Source organism: Chiloscyllium plagiosum, unplaced genomic scaffold (genome assembly GCF_037043375.1).
Source record: "Chiloscyllium plagiosum isolate Xiang-an unplaced genomic scaffold, Cpla_swu_hap1 HiC_scaffold_37, whole genome shotgun sequence".
NCBI classification, from domain to species: Eukaryota; Metazoa; Chordata; class Chondrichthyes; order Orectolobiformes; family Hemiscylliidae; genus Chiloscyllium; species Chiloscyllium plagiosum.
The window spans coordinates 17,456,924-17,477,200 of record NW_028270175.1 but is presented as its reverse complement, the minus strand read 5'-3'; the positions used below and the strand labels follow the sequence as shown (position 1 = coordinate 17,477,200).

Below are 20,277 nucleotides of genomic sequence, written 5' to 3'. Positions count from 1 at the left end.
GAACATGTGAGACTTGAACCCAGATAGAGACACTACCACTGTGCCATAAGAGTCCTCTAACTTCCTTTCTATGCTGAATCCAAAGTCATGTCTAATTATCAGTGGTAGAGGATATACCACCAGAAAGTTTTTGAGAAGAGGTGCTTGCCTAACATAACAAGATGTAGTTTATTTTGTGATAGCAATCAGTACTAATAACATTAACTAGTTATGCAAAATTAGAACTATATGGAGCCAGTGATGACATTCTGTTTTCACTGGACCTCGTGATAGACAGCCTGATTTTCTACAAAAGACAACATTCACCTTTGCTCAGCTAATGTTCTCATCTTACATCTCCCACAGTTCACAAGTTGAGGGGAGGACAGGAGTTTAGTGGTAATACCTGTGTGGTTAAACAGCCTTTCGAATGTCCACTGGTTTGTTCATGCGCAAAGCATCCCTTCTGAGTAAGGAAATCAGTTTCCATAGCAACTAGCATCAGTGGAGAGAGAGAGAGAACTGTAAGTTACAAAGACAATTCATTGCCTTGCCATTATAGTGACAAAGTGCTGGTCTCTGGGCAACTGCTTTCTGGAATGTACTACTATGCAAACAGTGTTTGTTGGTAACATGGGTGTGATGACTCTGAAAATTAGAGCTCACTTTTATGTTTTTAAATAACATTGTGCAATTTTCTGATGTGCTAGAGGGAGATGTTAATTGCATTTTTTTTTCCTGAACTCAGCTACCAGATTGTATGTTGATTGCAATTGACTGAGAAGGTCCAGAACATTTGTTTCCAAAGCATCCTCCAGTGTAACCTTTCAAAGTCAAACTTTCTCTATGCTGGGGCTTGTAGGCAGGGTGACGTGCAAGACATTGTGTGCCTGGCACTGTCAGGAGGAAGGGGTTGAAAGGTGATTTTCCATTGGACAATAACAGAAATGAACACTTTATTTTAATACAGAAACATTAGAATTAAAACCAGGTCAGACTGAAGTCCTAGAATTTTTAGCAGTCTGTGATGACTTAATTAGGATTTGCATCAGTAACCATGGATATGGAAGGGAATGAATATACTCAGCTGGCATTTCCATTCTTGATGGTTACGCAGTAACATCACCTTCTGCTGGAAATTCAGTATCTGGTTGTTTTGTAAGGGTTGGATCAGATCCACTGTGACATAGGGTGGTAATGGCCTAGTGGTATTATTGCTAGACTTTTAATCCAGAAACTCAGCTAATATTCTGGGGTCCGGGGTTCACATCCCACCACGGCAGATGGTGCAATTTGAATTAGAGGTCTACGGATGACCATGAAACCATTATCGATTGTTGGGGAAAATCGATCTGGATTCACTAATGTCCTTTGGGGAAGTAAATCCGTCATCCTTACTTATCATGGCCTACATGTGTCTCCTGACCCATAACAATGTGGTTGACTCTTAACTGCCCTCTTGGCAATTAGGGGTGGACAACAAATGCAGGCCTGGCCAGGATGCCTTCACCCCATGAGTGATTTTTAAAAAATTGTCCATAGATCCTTACACATTAATTTTAACCCCTAGAAAGAGGATCATACATAGTGCCTTCCATAACTACAGGACATCCCAAAGTGTTTCTCAGCCAATAAAGTAACTTTGTAATGTAGTCATTGGTGTAATGTAGAAGTGTGACAGATCATTTTCACAAAGTTTCCACAGTCAGCAATGTGGTAATGACCAGATAATCTGTTTTGGTGATGTTTATTGACAGTTTAACATAGGACTGGACACCGTTCTCATTTTCGTAAAGACCTAGTGGTAGCATGGTGACTCAGTGGCTAGCACTGCTGCCTCACAGCACCAAGAGCCTGGGTTTGATTCCAGCCTTGGGTGGCTGTCTGTGTGGAGTTTGCAAGTTCTCCCTGTGTCTGCGTGGGTTTCCTCCCAGAGTCCAAAGATATGCAGGTTAGGTGAATTGGCCATAGGAAATGTAGGGTTACGGGGATGGGTATGGGGTAGATCTGAGTTGGATGCTGTTCGGAGGGCTGATTTAGACTTTTTGGGCCGAATGGCCTGCTCCCACTGCAGGGATTCTATGACAGTCATGGAAACTTTGCACCCACTCAGTTTCGTGTCTTATTTTGAGAGACATCATCTCTGATAGTGCAGTACTCCCTCATTTCTGTACCCAGATATCAGCTTTGAATTTGTTTTGTGCTGCTGAGAGATTTGAGCCCTCAGTCTCAGTCCATTGAGACACTCACCTCAAAAGCAGCAACCCATGGCTGATATTGTTTTCCCTTCCATGCTTGCAGGGATGAGGTTAGATGAGTTGAGGCTATTGTCGGCCTGACTAAAATCAGATAAGAAATTGAAAGTACTGTATTGCTTTTACAGTCTGCTCCTACAGCTAATGTTTCGATGTAGCAGGGTGAATGCCATTTGGCCCAGGATTTTCCTGGAAATGAACTTCTTCCCATCCTTCTTTATCTAACATGTCCCTATTTTCCCATTTTCCTTTTATTCAACTTCCCTTTAACCTCAAAAACCACCCAGCTGCTAATCCTTTTTCACTCGATGACTATCTTTGGTTTGGATTTCCCAAGTGTTTAGCCAGAGGAGCTTAATACTGTGATTGGGTACTTTTGTCTCAGTCCAATGTTAAACATTTAAAAGAACACTAAAGGAGGAGTCTCACATGCATCCCACACACAAGTGCTGAAAATTAAAAAGAAATGCTGAAAGGTTGAAACAACATAGATGGAATGAGAGGGACCTTGTGTGGAATTTAAGGTCAGCACAGACTATTTAGGCCAAATGGCCTGTTACTGTGTTGTGCATTCTACATGATTTCATGTAAGTGAACGCATGCACCAGTGCTATTCATCTCAACAACTCTTTTTTTGGTAGTGAGATACAAATTCTTTCCTGGATTGTTACTATCAATCTTACATGTATGGCTCCTAGTTTTGGTATGCCCCACAATGAGAAATACTTTGTTTATGTCTCTCCTGTCAAACCACTTCATAGAACTTACCAGGTCATCCCTTGGCCTCCTTTTCATGACAGTATACAGTCTTAGCCTGTTCGGCTTTATCTGATGAGTTATACCCACTCTGTTCTGGTATCATCCTTGTCTATCTTTATTGGAATTTCTCTCGTATCACTAAGTTTGTTTTCACTATTCTAATATGGAAACTGGAATTCTGCACAGTTCTCCAGTTGTGATCTACTGGAGGTTAGGATTCTGCTTAACAGCCATTGTGTAATGAATTGCAGCCTGATCTATTGTGTTTGTTTGCTGCCACTCGACACCTGGTTGGAGCTTTGCATGTTAATATTACTGCTTACCAGCTGGTTGGAGAGGGCGGGAGGCAAACTGTGAATCAGCTGCACTCTCTTGTTAGCCGAGCATGCAGAACTGTGTCCTTCAAGGTCATTGGAAAAAGAAAACCTCTCTTCATTCAGCTTCAGAACTGATATTACTGTTGAAATTAGTTCAGCGCCTGGGCAGTACTTCTTAAACCCCACGACCTTCACCACCTAGGGCAAGGGCAGTAGGGAATGGGAGCATTATCACCTCCAGGTACCCCACTCAAATCACACACCATTCTGACCTAGACAGATATCACTCTTCCTTCACCATTGCTGGGCCATGATTCTGGAGTACCGTAACAACCACATGTCAGCACGTTCTCCACGTGGATTATGGGGACATTCAAGGAGAAGGCTACATGCAAACATTCTCAAGAGGCATCTGGGATGGGCAATAAATGCCATCCTTGCCAGTGACTCCCATTTTTCACAAATGAACAAAAACATCATCTTCTCAAAACTGTCTGAGAGGTAGAGGTTCCTTTGTGTGTGAGCAAATTGCTACAATGCCTCCCTGATGAGTCTGGATTACCAGGTACATTATTAGTATTTTAAAGGTTATTTTGATGGGTAGAATCTCAGAGTATCCGAGGAGGCATTTGACCCATTGTGCCTATGCCGACTCTCTGAAAGATCCGTCTCATTCTCTTTTGAATGTTACAACAGCAGCATTTTAGCCAGTGAATTCCAGATCGCAAGTGTTTCCAGCTCTTTTGATCAAATCCATTAATCATCAGACAGGTGCAACAACCTAATGCAATCTTCCTGGAACTGTCGCAGACTTTGTGGGGGATTGGGGTTGAAAGAAGTTATTTTTAGTTGTAAGAAAGGATGTTGACCTGCTGTGTTAAAGTTTGTTCTGTTTCCACAGGTGCTGTGAGACCAGCTGAGTGTTTCCAGCATTTTCAGTTACCTTGAGTGGGTTTGGTTACTTTATATGCAAATCCAATTCTTGTCTGCTTGCCTTGATAGCCAAAAAGACTAAATTTTGGGGTTTCCTTGTCTCCTCCAGAATCCTGACATCGTATTGGTCCATTACCTGAACGTGCCAGCCATAGAAGACTGTGGGAAGCCATGTGGTCCGATACTGTGCTCCATCAACACCGACAAAAAAGAGTGGGCCAAATGGTCAAAAGAGGAGCTGATCAGCCAACTTAAACCCATGTGTGAGTGTCGGTTTCAGCATCACTGAATTCTTGTACATTTGGAAATAGGGTTGCCAACCTTTCAAGATTGCTCTGGATGTTTTGAGAATTAAAGATGAAAACAAAACTAGGTACAAAATTATAAAGATGTTAATAATTATGCTCTATATGTAATTTTCATTGAATAATTTTGTTTTGCTGGTTATAAAAATACGCTACAAGAAAAAAAATGCTGCTTGTCTAAAAATCAAAAGTCATCCAATTAAGTAATGAAGAAGCTGTTGACTTTCTGCTTGGATGAGAAGGCAGTTTCCCTGAAGACTAGTAACTGCTAGAGAGGAATGGGCAATATAACAGAAAGTCATGTGATGAAACCTCCAGGAATGTACCCAATCTGAGTTGGCAACCCTAGTCAAGGAGATAAAACTTGAAACATGTGCCAGTGAGGAGCATGCTCGCTTTTGAGTCAGGAAGTTAAGAGTTCATACCCCACTGCAGATATTGAGCATGATGTCCTAAGTTGAAAATCCAGTGCAGTGCTGATGATGTGCTGCACTGTCAGAGATACCATCATCTATATCTGAGACTGTAACCAGAGGGTGATGTGCCCATTAGTTGTTGAGGTTTAGTTCAGGAATTTTGTGGCGTTATTTTGACAAGCAGGGAAATGCCTGGTATTCTGGTACAAATTCTACCTGTAACAGACACTACTGGGGGAAGAAAAGCAATCTTGACGTTTGCTGTTTGCGGTTCTTGTGATGCCCACACCCCAAGAATGATTTTTTTGTAGAAAATGGGCAATGTAGCGGGAGGGTAAACGACGCTCATGGATTTGAACACCAGCAAGAATCACAACAGGAAGGAAGACAACTGCTAGAAAAAGGAGAGATGATAAAATGGATAAAAGAAAACATTCGCTGTACAGAATGAGTGTTATAGTTTCCTAGCGGGAGTCTTTGAAAAAAAATGTGGTGAGGGAAGGAACAGCACAGAACAAAAAATGCAGCAAAACAGCAAGTAGCTATTAGTAATGTCCTGTGATGCTACGCACCATTTGCAGCCTTGTAATAACGCACAACTGTCCTGAACTGCTATGTAAAGCATTCCTTTGTGAAACCAGTTTAATGAAAATTCCGAGAGGGTGGGGAGAAATAAATACTTGGATTCCATAGGAGATTGCAAAAAAGTGAATTGGGGCACAGGACCAGAGACAGCTAGTCGCCGCTTTTAACATGAGCGATTTGTAAAAGCAACGAGGGAGGTGACAGAAAATGTAATTCGAAATGGGTCCGGGCTTACTCACCAGTGCATTGTGCATCCTTTTTCCATCTGGCCCCTTTGCTTACAGCCGACCATGCTGCACGCCTGCCATCTCGTGGACTCTCAGTATTATTACTGAGACGAGCCAAGTGCAAAAGCGTGTATTCACACAACTGTCAGTGCTAGCCAACTCTCTGGGGGGGCGGGGGAACGGGGTGAGATTTTCAGTTGCAACTCATTTACCTGAAGCATTAATATGCACTTGTGTCCCCAATTCTCCACCCCCCACAAACACATCTTTCTCCATCTCCCGTTTCCTGGCATTTCTCTAATCTTGGGCGTAATTTGTGCAATTTGCAAGCCTTTCCTCTTGTTAGAATGTGGGGAACAGTGATAGAGGACAGCAAAAGTCCTTTATTCAGCATTGTATTTCTTCAGCCCCTGACTCGAAAAATCATGACTCAATTCCCACTCTAGCAACTTGAGCAACACCAACAATGATACTTTGGTGTAGCACTGAATGGGTATTTCACTTTCAGAGGTGTCCTTTTAACATAAAACCAAGATCCAATTTGCCCTCTCAGATAAATGTGAAACACAGTTCAAAGAACAGCAATGACATAATCCCATTGTCCTTGCCAATCCTTCAAACAACATCAATAAAACAGATTATCTGATCATTTTCTGATTGGTCTTTGTAAATGCCGAGAGCTTGCTGTGAGCCAATTGACTACTGAATTTCTAATATTACCTGAGTGACGACACTTCAACTGTGCTCCACTGACTCTTAAATGTGTCTTGAGTTCATGAAAGCTGGAGTGGCCACACAATTTTAACAGAGGAATGTTGTCACACATACATAACAAGAATCTTAGTCAAGAGAGTAATAGGTTTTGAACAACCCTGTCCAATCATGATTTGGAGATGACGGTGTTGGACTGGGGTGGACAAAGTTAAAAATCACACAACACCAGGTTATAGTCCAACAGGTTTAATTGGAAGCACTAGCTTTCAGAGCGCAGGACAACCACTTGATGAAAGAGCAGCGCTCTGAATGCTAGTGCTTCCAATTAAACCTGTTGGACTATAACCTGGTGTTGTGTGATTTTTAACTCTGTCCAATCTTGAAACTTTGAAATCAGGCAAACATGGAGATGCTCAACTGAATGAGCAATATTTTCTATTGAGAAAAAGCAGAGTGAAGGGCTAATATCCAGGGTGCCTTAAACACCAAAATTAAAGGTAAAAGAGGGTCTAATCAAAAGAGCAATGACTGAATGTGACTGAGTGTCATATGAAAGCACAGCAGATTGAGGGAGCTGAGGAGTTGCTGGGACAGAATGAGCTGGAAACCAAGACAAATCATTTCCACAAAAGAAAGAAAGAGGAGTTTGTGGGATGTCTCTTTCACACTTAGGAGGAACACCAAGAGGTGGATCCCAAACATGTGATCAATAACTATATAGATGAAAGAAAAATACTTTGCATTGATATTTCACTATTCCCAATTTAAGACAGCTCAGTGATCTTTACAACTAGTGAAGTACTTCAGAGGTGTTGATACACTTGTTGGAAGCATGGCAGAGAAACTGAACACGGCAAGCTACCACAAACAGCAATGTGATAATGACCAGTCTGTTTTATTAAGGGTCACACATTTGTTTAGGACATGAGGAGAATCCTGTTTTGTGATCTTTTATGTGCTTAGACAAATTAAGCTCAGTTTGACATTGCATCCAAAAGTCATGTGATGAGGGCCCTGATGTGGACCATGGTTTTGATGTATGATAGGTGGTGAGGTAGTATATTGGAAGTTAGGATCAGGGCAGAGAGCTCAACATTGCAGATTATGTGTTCAAGGGACACTGCAAAGAGGAGGCCCCAGAGGCCTATGAAATGGACATTGGTGGACTTACACTGCGAGCAAAATGTCAAACAGTATGGTAGGCAATTTCTTCCTGACAATGCTGCCCCTTTAAGCAGAAACAGCAACAAAAAAAATGAACCTGACATTTACTATCGACCTTGTCTCCATGGAGATGAGCAGAGAATGTCAAAACTTGTCAGAAATGTAATAGAATGAAAACAACAGAAAAATATAAATGCATTAATACTTGCTGCATGTGGCTCTCAGGATAATATTGCTGTTTCTCTTGGTTGCTCGATATCTCAACTCACCCGCCCCATGATTGATTCCATTACACGGGCCCTTGATTTGAACCCATGCAGTGGTGAGGATTGTACTCTCTGTACAATACCAGTACTGAGTGTGAGGCCAGTGAAGGTGAGTTGACCTAATGAGAGTGGGAGACACACAGCAGCAGAATATTTTCTCTTACCCTGAACTCACCCCAACCACCACCTTACCTGACCTCAACCCCATTCCCGACTCTCTCACCTTTGATCAAAACAATTAATTAATTACAGTGGATCATCGCAGTTTCAAATAGGACAGTAACAGAATAAATTATTACATTTATGATAATTGAGGGCTTTTCTTTGAAGTATGAGTATGTGTAATTTAGGACTTATTTCAAAAATATTCATTCTTATGATATAGTTATGCTGTTAGGGTTGGCATTTATTGCTCACTCCTTATTGTCCTGAGATGGTGATGGTGAACAATCTTCTTGAACCACCACATTCTGTTTGGAGACATTGTTTCCATAATGCTGTTTGGGGGGATTTCCAGGATTTGAAATTCGCAATGATGAGGGAATGGCAATTTGTTTCCAATTAAGGATAGTGTGACTGATGGGATCTTAGAGGTGATGGTGTTTCCATGCATCTACCCTTCCAGTTAATGGAAGTTGAACAGCTTTCAAGCATCTAACTCTTAAATAAAGACTTATAATTCAGAGGGTAGCAACCTACAATAGTTGTAACAATGATCCATGCTCCTGCAGGTGATCTCATCTGCTCCATTGAATTCCCAGTCTTAGTTGGGGGTAAAGGGTGAAGTTCTTACATTCTTCCAGCTGGGCTGACCAACAGTTAGTCTTTGAACGAGATGTTTTGGCTTCAGTCTTTGACCAGTATTGTGGGAAGCAGGCAACCAAAGAGTTCCTGCTTATTGGGTGGTGGGTGATGTTCTGTCATTCTGATTCCGAGAAAGGCCTGGTTTTCAGGACTAAAATCCTGTTTCCTTATTATCACAATAGTGCTTGTCCAGAGTGTATGAGCCTGCCTACACTCACTATCCTGCAAAACTTGTATTTGTATAGCAACTTTAATACAGTATAGATACCCAAGAGATTTCAGAACAGTGTAGTCACCATAATCCAGCCAACAAAAGGAAATATTAGGACAGGAGACCAAAACTTTGATCAAAGAGGCAGATAACATATATTCTTAAAGGAGAAAAAGAGAGGGAGAGAGTTAAGGAGGGAATTCCAGAGCTTCGGGCTTGGCAATAGAAGGCATGGTCATCAATGATGGAATGAAGGAAGTGGGAAATGGACAAGTGGCCAGAATTGAACGAGACTCACCAGGAGGACTAGCCATTTCAGGGAGAGCAACCTGTAAAACGTTACCCCAGCCATAGTTAGCAAGAGGGGAAAAATAAGCTTTATTTTTGCTGCATAGAAACGGGCCCCTCAGGGAAACAGTTCACTCCAGACCAGTCCAGTTAATTTTCCACGGAGCAACCTTTCTGCAGCTGGCCCAATTATCCAGTGCTCTTAAAACAATGACGAGCCAGGACTGGGTAACAAATTCTGTTACTGACTCCTGTACAGTCACCCCACACTTGTTTTACTGAATATTCAGAATCAAAGGAAGTCAGCAGTATAGTCCTTTATTAAACTCCAGGGCAGGAGACACCAAGCCACACAGTAACCAGGTCTAATGTCAGTCCAATAATTGCCTTTCCTCACTGATGTCAGTGGAATATATGCTTGCTGTGGTCTCTGATGCACCTCACTTAAAACTGTTATCTGCCTAGGGTCAGCCTGCAGAAAAGGACAAGAGAGAAATTATTCAGTGAAACCATTTTGACGCGAGGTTTTTTTTTAGGTTAATTTCATAACTGACAAATCAGCCAACTAGGGATTTCAGCCTCAGCTGATACAGATTTTGCTGGCAGATCCATCATTGCCTGGACTATAAATGTTTTCTATTTCTCTCACAATTATTGGAGTTCAGGTAGAGCAGCCTATTCCTTATAAGAGAAAGGAGAGGGAGTGAAAGGGAATTCAACTGGTGCCTCAGCGCCATAGGACTGCATCTTGAGCAGGAAGCTCTTTTTCCTTGCATCTCATAAAGGGACCCTTTTTTAACTGGGCAGAGAATGTTTTCCATGCCCCTGCTGGGAAGGGTTGCACAGCTTCAGGGTCCCTGCTAAAATGCGTAAGCAAGCAATATTGTTCAAGTCAGAACCTCGGCATAGGTTTCAGTGCCTTCCTCAGTGGAACATGCCCATAACTGAGATTGCTTTTTCCTTCCGTTAAGTAAAGGGTAAAGGATTAAGTATTAAGAGTTGTGGAATCAAGGAGAATAGATGGAATTAAAGGACAGATGAACTCATGATTTAATTAATGAGTGGAATTGGGTTTAAAGAGTTGAATGGTCAACTATTGCCTAACTGACAGATCGATTGTTTGGGTGAAGGAATGCAAGAGCTGCTAGCATCCATTGAAATCTACCCCAGCATGTATCTTCACTTTGAGGAAATGGGGACAAAACATTGGGATGAGCTGTCATGAAATTTGACGGGTGGCACATTTTGGATCTGGCATGTGCCATTTAAATGTCAGGCAACTCAGACCTTTTTTGTTCGCCAAAGCTCTGAACTGGTAGCAATCCAGCAGCACCAGAGCCTTTCGCAGCATCAATAGATTTTTTAATTTGGAATTCACAAATATTTGAAACAAAGACAATTTTAGTAAACTGAAGCACTGGATGTGAATTCTGTCCACGGCACATCCAGACAGGAGAAAGCTGCATTTCCTTCATTTCTGGAGGTTTGTGTTTTGGCACAGTTTAGTGTTAAGGGATGGGCAGGGAAAGAGGTATCAACGTTTTGCACCAAAACAAGTGAAGGTTATGCAATCCTCAGACTCTAATCTGTCCTCTACAGGATCTCAAAACTATCAAGCATCTCATCTCCCCTTGTTTCCCCATTGCGTACAGTCTACAGCTGTTTGAGATCTTTGGAGTTGATAGCTGCTTTGGACGCCTAACTACATATGGAAACAATCTCATCTCTGACCCGGAAGATAGTTGGTTTAAGTGACACTCCAAGACCTAAGCATGCAATCTAGGCTGTTACTCAGGTTACTGAGGGAATGCTACGCTGTTGGAAGAGTCACCTTTCAGCTGAAACCCTGTCTGCCCTTTCAGATGGATGTTAAAACCCATAGTTTTATTAGTAGAGTCTTTTTTATTTGTCAATTCTGCCATATACAACTGAAACAGTTAAAAACAAGACAGCATTCCTCCAGTACTGAGGGTACCACATGAAGAAAAGGAGTGGATTTTGACCTGTATCCTGGCCATTATTTATCCCTGAATGGTCGCTAAAATATATATCTGGTCATTATCACATTGCTGCTTGTCCCAGTTGGTGACCATCTTTTCTACCACAGAGACTGCATTTTAGAAGCACTTCATCAGCTGTGAAGCCTTTGGAACACACTGAGGTCAAGTTTTTTCTTTTAGGGCCACAACAAGATCAGGAAATTTTAAAATTAAGTGAATAATTCATTGACCATCTGCTTAACCAAATCCTGACATAGAAAAATAGCTGATCTGAAATCAACAGAGGAAAGTCTCAATCTCCTCTGACTCTCCTTCACACCTTTTCCAGCAGAGTCACTAGATAATGAGCAGGAGCAGAAATTGTAGGCAACATTGTTTCTTTCTCTTTACTCATTTATTATCACCACCGTTAACTGAAGCCTCAAACTGTCAATCATTAAGTAACTCCGGAAATTGGATCTGAGATCTTTTCTGGTCAAATGGCTTCATTTCCAGTGAAGACTAAGGATTGTAGCTTCCTGTCTTAGCCGTACTAGTTGCATTGAATTATGTGAAATATATAGCACAGTAGCAAGCCATTCAGCCCATCTGGTCTATGCCTTCTCCCACCCTTTCTGATCTTGCTCTATGCTTCTTTCTATTTTTCACTAATGATTTTAAGATCTTCCACTCAGCTATCGTCACCTCTTGGCGAAAGAAGTTTCTCCTGAAATCGCTGTTGGATTTATGAAGGACTATCTTACACTTCTAAATTCCTAATTTTGGATACCCCACTTGTGGAAACAGGATCAATCACATTCTTTGCTAATTTTCTGTCTGATCCTCATTCAGCTATCTCTCTGTGAGAGAAAACAGCCCAACCTGCTCAACCTTTCCTGAGGTCTAGTCTAATGTCAATAAAATATTATTGCACCTTCTCCAGAGTCTCTATATCCTTTTCATAATCTGAAGCTAGAACTGTTCACAACTGTTCAAGATTCTAGACTGGATTAGACTAGATTCCCTACAGTGTGGAAACAAGCCCTTCAGCCCAACAAGTCCACACTGACCCTCCGAAAAATAACCCACTCAGACTCATTTCCCTCTGACTAATGCACCTAACACAATGGACAATTTAGAATGGCCAATTCACCTAACCTGCACATCTTTGGACTGTGGGAGGAAACTGGAGCACCCGGAGGAAACCCACGCAGACACGGGGAGAACGTGCAAAGTCCTCACAGACAATTCTAATACTAGCTTAGCGTAACTTCTCTATTCTTCAGTTTTGTTCTTCTACAAAGGAACTTGAGTTCTTTTTGTTTGTTTTTATTGCCTTATTAACCTGTACTTCTTCTTTTAGAGATTTGTGGTTTCTCTTCCTCATTTAGCTACCTAGGGCAGATTTTCACGGAGTCAGAATGGGTTAGATATCATTTTTTACCTGCGGGGAAGTGGATGGGATGTGACTCACACTGGGGGAGCTCTTAAACGTTTTGAATCGTTTCATTGAATGTACATTTTTTCACTTTAGGCAGAGATGAGTACGAGCTGTATCAGATTGCTCGGATTTTTTCTTCATCTCTGCGGGGCTCCTGAGGTCTGCCATGTCAGATTTTGGGTGTTGGGTTTTGAAATTGTCATAGTAGGGATATGAAGGGTCATGGAAGGACGGTGAGGGCATGGAAATGGCAGAGAGATATGGGAGGATATATCAGGTGGAGGGCGTGATTTGGCATGGAGGTGGCATGAGAGTAGCTGGGGTTGTGAGGGGTGAGAGTTAGAGGGATTAAGAGCATTTAACAGAAACAGCCCAAAGTTCCAAAGAACCAAGGTAGGCATTCTAACCACATGAGGCACTCTCCCACCCCTGGTACTGCCTAGAATCTGCTTGCGACAGAGAGTCATGCCCCCTGCCTCCTTGGTGTGAAAATTGAGCCTTTTATGCCAAGGTGATGCTGCCTATTTAGGAAATTTCCTGACTTGAACTATTTGCCTCGTTTTCCCAGGTGAATATGGCCTTCTTATTTTTCCGATAAAAATGTACCACCTCACACCCATCTATATTGAAATTCATTTGCCAGTTAAACAGCCATTCTGCAACACCTCTGCCCTACCCCCCCACCCCATTTCAGTGTCCTCTGTAAATTATGAAATTGTATTGCCAATTCCCTAGTTGAAATTGCTCATGTCTGAATAATATACAACAGAAGTCCCTGTACTGCTTGTTATAGAACACCACATCCCACCATTCACCCATCTGAGGAATTACCCTTAATTCCCAATGTCCCACTTTCTGTTTTGTAGGCAGCTTGCTGTCAACTCAGTTAATAGACAGGGCAGGTGGGAGTGATGAGTGGGTAGGGGAAGGATACAGTTTGTACTTGGCCACCATTGACATCTTGAAGGAACCCTGAGTTGTACCAGCAGCATTTAATAAATCTCAACAGGAGCGATGTACAGCAATCCAATCCAGGGCTCCAAACACGACTAAACACGGCATTCTCAGCAGGGTTTGAGTAAGTCGCAGATAATCTATTATTCATGAACATTCGTATTTATAGTTCATTGCTCCTTTATTTGATAGAAAAAATGAGCAGAAAATCCCAGACTGTCTCTATATTCATAAATTAATACCAAAAATGTGTTTGAATTTTTCGTGCTCCATTGATCTCTCCGCATGTGCTGTTGTGTCTCCTATTTATTATTTATCCATCTCCCTTGTGATTTTTTTGAATGGTTTTGTTCTCCTTTTTCTGACCTTCCATGACCTCTACCCCACCACTGCCACTCTCCTCTGGTTGGTTGCTCAGCCTTCAATGCTTCACTCAAGTGGTTATCAAGTGAGGATGGCCTGGTTTTTTGACTCTGGAAGCCACCACAGCAGTGTTTATTTCTGTCTTCCTGTGTAATATGCACACACAAACCTACTAGCAGGAACCCCGGCTGATAAACCTCTCTTCATCCTGAGCATCACAAATCATGAGGTGATCCCAGTTAGGCTCCGTAGAGACTAGCAACTGAACAAGACCCACTTGATTTGGACCTACGTCAGGCATTGCTTAACCTCCACCATCAACCCATTAGCCTTGCCCCACATTGTTCAACAGACTTCTGGCCTTCAAATATGTAGCCTCACACGTGAAGCACAAACACAGGAGAGATAGCAAATAGCAGCAATCACCTGCTGGATATGACCATTCCCATAAGGCACGAGTCTTGTGTCTAATTCTGCGAACCATTGGTGAAAGTACTGCTGGGAGAGAAGCATTTTTTTTAATCAGTAAGTTCTTAATCCTTTGAAATATATTGTCTGAAATGATGGTGGAAGAAACTTCATCTGCAGAGTTCAAAAGGAATTAAACAAATACTTGAAAAAGGGAAAAAAGCAGGGCTATGGGGGAAATGAGACTATTTGTACAGCTTTTTCAAAGAGCTAAAACAGGCACGATGGGCTGAATAGTCAGCTTTTGTGCTGGTAAATGATGAATAAATTATGAGAAGAAGGACATGAGCAAAGTCTCAGAACAGAGACTTCTCTTTCATATTTTCAGAGTTGATTGTGGATGTGGGAAAGGGAGGGGAAAGGAAGAGTGGTCGCTTAGACGAGGTACCAGTTTCAGATGCCATTCCCAAAATATAGGGTGCACTATGACCTTCAAAAGAGGAAGGAGAGGGAGAGTGTTAATAAATATGTTCTTGCAGTACAACCTGTACACAAGGAAAACCAGGGCAGTTTCAGAAAGGGAGTCCCTCGGTGATATGTTTCCTTTGACCTGTGTAGTTAAATTTAGAGCAGCTATTAGCAGGAGCTGTGTATACTCGAAGGGTAAATGGAAATATACTGCGGGAAGCTTCCCCTAATTGCCTGCCCTAGTGGGTTATTGGAGCATACCAGGGATATGTGTAGATAGGCCCATTACCAATCAATATCCAGGCTGTGGCCTCACACTATTTGCTATTCAGCGCAAACAGCTTACAGACTCATCTTGGAGGGTGATTTTCTTTTTAATATGAATCTTTTTTTGAAAAAATAAGACAATTTGCATATTGTACATGCCAAGGAACTCAAAGAAATTTGCATGCAACACCCAGAGGCTTGTGCCTGCAATCTGTCACCCTTCACTGAGTTTAATTCTATAACCTTCTCAGAAGCCAGACAGTTTGCTCCCAATGTATTGCAATCAGTTTGTCTGCACAGACGGCATCAGCATAACCTTCATTCAACTCAACCAGCTCCACAAACTTTCAATTTAATGGTAAATAGAATTGATTTTTTTTATTATTTCAGACAAAAGAGAAAAATAAGGTTCTGTCCCTCAACGCCTCATTTCCATTCTCGCAGTGTATGGCAGTACAGTCATTCTCCTGAATGTCTTTAAATCAAAATTTGGACACAGCAAAGTACTATTTATGGCGATATGATAATGGTTCGATAATCTGCCTTTGTATTATTGGTTAAGAGATAAATATTAGCCAGGTCATATGGTTAACTCCCTGGCTTTTCCTTGAAATAGTGGCCATGGAATGTTTTACTTACACTTGAGAGTGAAGATGGGGCCTCACGTTAACATCCTATCTAAAAGCACAGTACTCTGACAGTGCAACGTGCACCCTGTGTGGCACTGGTCTGTGAAGCTAGCTTACCGGCTAGTTTGCAGTGTGGGCTTCAAACTACAGCCTTCTGCCAGAGAGGTCAGAATGCTACTAACAGAGATCTTGATGACTAAAGAGACAGGTGGCAGTTAGCAAATATTCTCTGAAATTGCAGACCATTGGTGGGACAACAGAGTAAAGTGGCATATATTGGCATGAGGGTTTGTATAGGAAATGCATCATATGTGTATAGCTGGATGGAAGGAATATATACTACATCATTTCCTTTATTCATTCACATGATGAGGGCATTGCTGGCTAGGCAGCATTTATTGCCCACCCCTGATTGCCGAAGGGCAGTTAAGAGTCAACCACATTGTTGTGGGTCTGGAGTCACATGTAGGCCAGACCAGGTAGGCTGGCAGTTTCCCTCCCTAAAGGACATTAGTGAACCAGATGGGATTTTCCAACAAGCAGCAATGGGTTCTTGGTTATCGTTAGACTCTTAATTCCAGATATTTATTGAGTTCAAATTGCACCATCTGCTGTGGCAGGATGCGAACCTGGGTCCCCTGAACATTATCTGGGTCTCTGTGTTAAACATCCAGTGATAATACCACTAGGCCATTGCTTTCCTCATTTATGTGCAGGGCAAATATACTGAATGGCTGTGAGTTATATTAAAAGCCCATCTCTAGGTGGTGCAAAGAGCACACGTGCACAAGGGAAAGCTGATATCATTTGTAATTGATGAAAGTGCTTACAAGCACGGGAACTAGAGGCAATGCCACAAATCCAGCACTTCAGCCCCTTTTCCACATTTCAACAGGGCCTAAGCTTTCCTGCCATTAGGACAAAGTAAATAAACAATCCCCTAGATCCCCTCATTGTTAATTTCTGCAGATCTGTGGATGCAGTCCCACACTGATGTGATGCTGTTGTCAGATACTGTTTGCACACATATACCCTGGGGCCACAGTGGCACTGATCACTGCTGAATGAAACCATCTTCTGTTCACTGATTCAATAACACCCATAGGTGATGTTGAGGAAGGCAGTCCATATGCAGTCTTTGCCCCATTATAAAAGCTGAGGGGACAGGGATAAACCATGAATTCACCAATCTCCCCACAAAAATCAATGGAAACTTAGCCCATTTCACCCTCATTACAGTTTGTTTGCAATTATGTTGCTATCCATCCTTTTAAATTTACGCTTTCTGCAATCTAAAATACTAGTATTTGCTTTCAGTGTCTCTGCCAACGAAGGGTAAATTTAAACTGGGACAATCTGCCTGTGCACTGGCACTGATGTCGTTCCACGTGTCATGTGGAACTTGAAGCTTGTCACGGCCAACTGATGTCATAGTCCTGTGTATGCTTGTGTGGGAATGATGCCCATTTTGTTTTGCAGATAACTATTCCGATATCGTACACCAATTTTATGTACAGGAAAATATATTGGACACAGTGTGTGTAAAGGGGCAATATGTAGGACATAGACTATGTGTAGGGGAAATATTTAGGACACAGTCAGATTTAGGTGCGATGAGTTACCAGCACAGAACAAGGATTCAGATTTGGGATCTCCCTAGTCTGATAAACGTGAGTATCAAATTGCATTATGGTTACTGGTATAGCTTTATGAAGTGAAACCATTTCCTAACCAAGATACAATCTGTGTAATCTCCTAGCCGATACCCTTGTGCAATGCACTGGCAGCCTGAGGCATGGAGTGAGCTATGTCTGTATCATATCTCTGAATCACAGATGCTGGTACATAAGACTTAATTGAGTTGTGACAGTAAGAGAAACCGGTATATGTTGAAATTACACTATTGTATCTCTTTACTCATCTTATTTGCTCTGTCTGATATGCAATTCCTAGTAAAGTGTAAAGGGGCACATAACAAGACCCAGATATATTGGAAGCACTACATAAATGCACAATTCTGTTGTAGATTTCCAAACAGACCAGGAGGAAGTGAGGGAGTTTAAATTGGCAGGTATAAGCTCCCTGTTGCAGTGTAAAGGGTTTAAGATTTATATTCCATTTCAACAGCTATTTTTCATCCGTCAACAGGATATGCATTTTATATACTCTGATTGGATAGTTTAGCCAGCGGGGACTAATCTCAGAAAGAGTCGTGAATTTTTAGCACATGATTTGAGTTTGAGACTGTATCACTGACAATACATCTCCATGAACTGCTTGCCTATCCCCTCCTCCAAGCCAATATCATGTTGGAGACTGCATAACAGAGCAAACTACATTAGTGAAGACAATGTGCTATATCAGTGGTGTACTTTCACCTTCCTCCTGCTTCTCATACTCTCACAGCTCAATTGAGTTTTATTTTGTTTGTGTGTTCTATATCCCCTCCTCCAATTTGTTGCTTTTCACTCTCACATCTCTGCTTCTCTCTTAATACACTATGGTGCATGGTTTCCCAGGCGTCTGCTAACTCCCTGGTCCTTCAAAAAACAATTATTTCTCAGGATTCTCATTTCAGCCAGGAGCCAGACAGGCCAATGAGTTAGACTTTGCATAGAATTACATGAATTATACAGTGAAGGATGAGCACATTTTGGCTATCAGGTCAATGCTGATCTTTATGCTTTACATGAGCCTCCCTCCACCTTTGTTCATCACAATCTATCAGCACAGTTTATTACATGTTTACCCCTCATATGCTTATCTAACTTTCCCTCAAATATGACTATCCTCTCCACCTTGACTACTCCTTGTGGGAAGTGTGTTTCATATTCTAGCCACTCTGAGAAAAGGTGTTTCTCCTGAGTGGATTTATTGTGACTATCTTTCATCACTGGTTTTGGCTTTCCTCCCATAGTGTAAATGCCTTCTACACATCAACTTTGTCAAACCTTTTTTATAATTTAATCTTCCATTTGTTTCTGTGAGTCACTTTTAATAGCCTAATAAAAAGGGGCATGGAACTTCAATTTAGTCTGATGGATTGAACATCCTGTCTCAGGTGGGAAAGCTAGCATGCTTCTTGTGCATTGAATTAGTGCACACACAGGCAGTGTCATCAGCTGGAGGAAATAAGAGTTCTGGGGCTCGGAGCTTAAGATGCAGCTGGAGTCACTACAGCACATCCTTGAGACTGTGCATTTTGTAGATGACATGAAGCTGGTCACCCTGCAGTTTAAAAGAGTGCAGGTTGGATTAATCCCAGCTGATGTTATTCCAGGACATGTCAGATCCTAGGCAGAATTTTATTATAAAAAAAAGATAAAATGCAATAAATCAAGCTATTTACATATAACACAACTTGAAATATTTCAAAACACAGAGTAAAATACAATATTCCATCTATTCCAATGGTATCTCTTTACAGTACTCAAACACCAGAGAGAATTCCCTTCTCTATCATGTCTATAGGTTTGACTGCACTGCTGTTCTCAATTTCTGGTCTTGAGAGTCTGATGGCCTTTTCCTTCAGTATTCACAAAACTGAGCCTAGACTTTCTCAGTTTCAAATAACCCCTTCAGGGTTTTAATGAAACACTTCCTATTTGGAACTTTCAAACTAAAATCATACTCTGAAGTAGCATATTTCCTAACTTGTCTGAACTAACTCCTTTGTCCAGGAGAAACCGCTTTCTACATCAACTGCAACCAAAAGGTTTTCAAACTATGGATGTTTCCTTCTAACTGAAAGCTGGCTAATGTTTTTTCAATGTTTACTTTGCTTGTAAAACTTAATCAGTGCAAACAAATTCTCATCAGCAATCAAGGAAATTTCTTTCTCATCCCATTTTTTCAAAAAAAACTCAGACCCAAAATACTGACAAGCTAATCATTAAGCCCCTTAAACACACAGACCAAAACCCCATTTATCACTAGTTCAAAATCCAAACTCTGAAATAAATTATATTAAATACATATATAAATCACACATCTTACATTACAAAGTACAGAGGAAATAGCCAAATGCCATATAGGGAAGAAATCAGACAGGCAATGCAGGTGTACCCTGTTTGCATTTTGCTCTTTACCTTGTATTTAGTTCTGAATAGTGATGAAGTCAAAGATTCCTCTGGGAGCACAGGTAGAGCCAAGTCTTCAAGTCATGGGTTCCTCAACTACACTGTGATGGAGAGAAAAGGTGTCCTGGAAGGATCAAGGATGGAATATATTTGGTGACAGTTAAATTGAGCCATTGTACTACGAAGTATTCCACAGGACACCAAATAGGAAAAATGCAGAGAAGCAAATCTGGAGTGAAAGTGCAGAGATGGAAGAACTACAAAATATATTTGAATGTGCAAGAAAATCTCCATGGTTAACTAAGGAAATTAGGGACAGTATCAGATTGAAAGAAATTGTGATAAATCCTGCAAATATTCACAGCAGCACAGAAGACTGGGAAAGCTTTAGAAACCGTCAAATTATGGCTAAAAAAATGAAGAGAAAAACTGAAGAAATATAAAGGAATATAAAAAATGTAAAAAC

The 20,277-nt window shown here is 41.4% G+C and overlaps 1 protein-coding gene across 7 annotated transcripts in view; it reads left to right on the top strand.

Moving 5' to 3' along the window:
* The window catches only part of camta1a (calmodulin binding transcription activator 1a), a 1,306,542-nt gene that overhangs the window by 1,150,950 nt on the left and 135,315 nt on the right, over positions 1-20,277 (top strand). For all 7 annotated transcript variants that reach the window (XM_087980408.1, XM_087980405.1, XM_087980404.1 and 4 more), the window contains exon 6: positions 4,353-4,506. In XM_087980408.1, the coding sequence (XP_087836534.1) occupies positions 4,353-4,506 (154 nt within the window). The remainder of the gene's footprint in view (positions 1-4,352; positions 4,507-20,277) is intronic.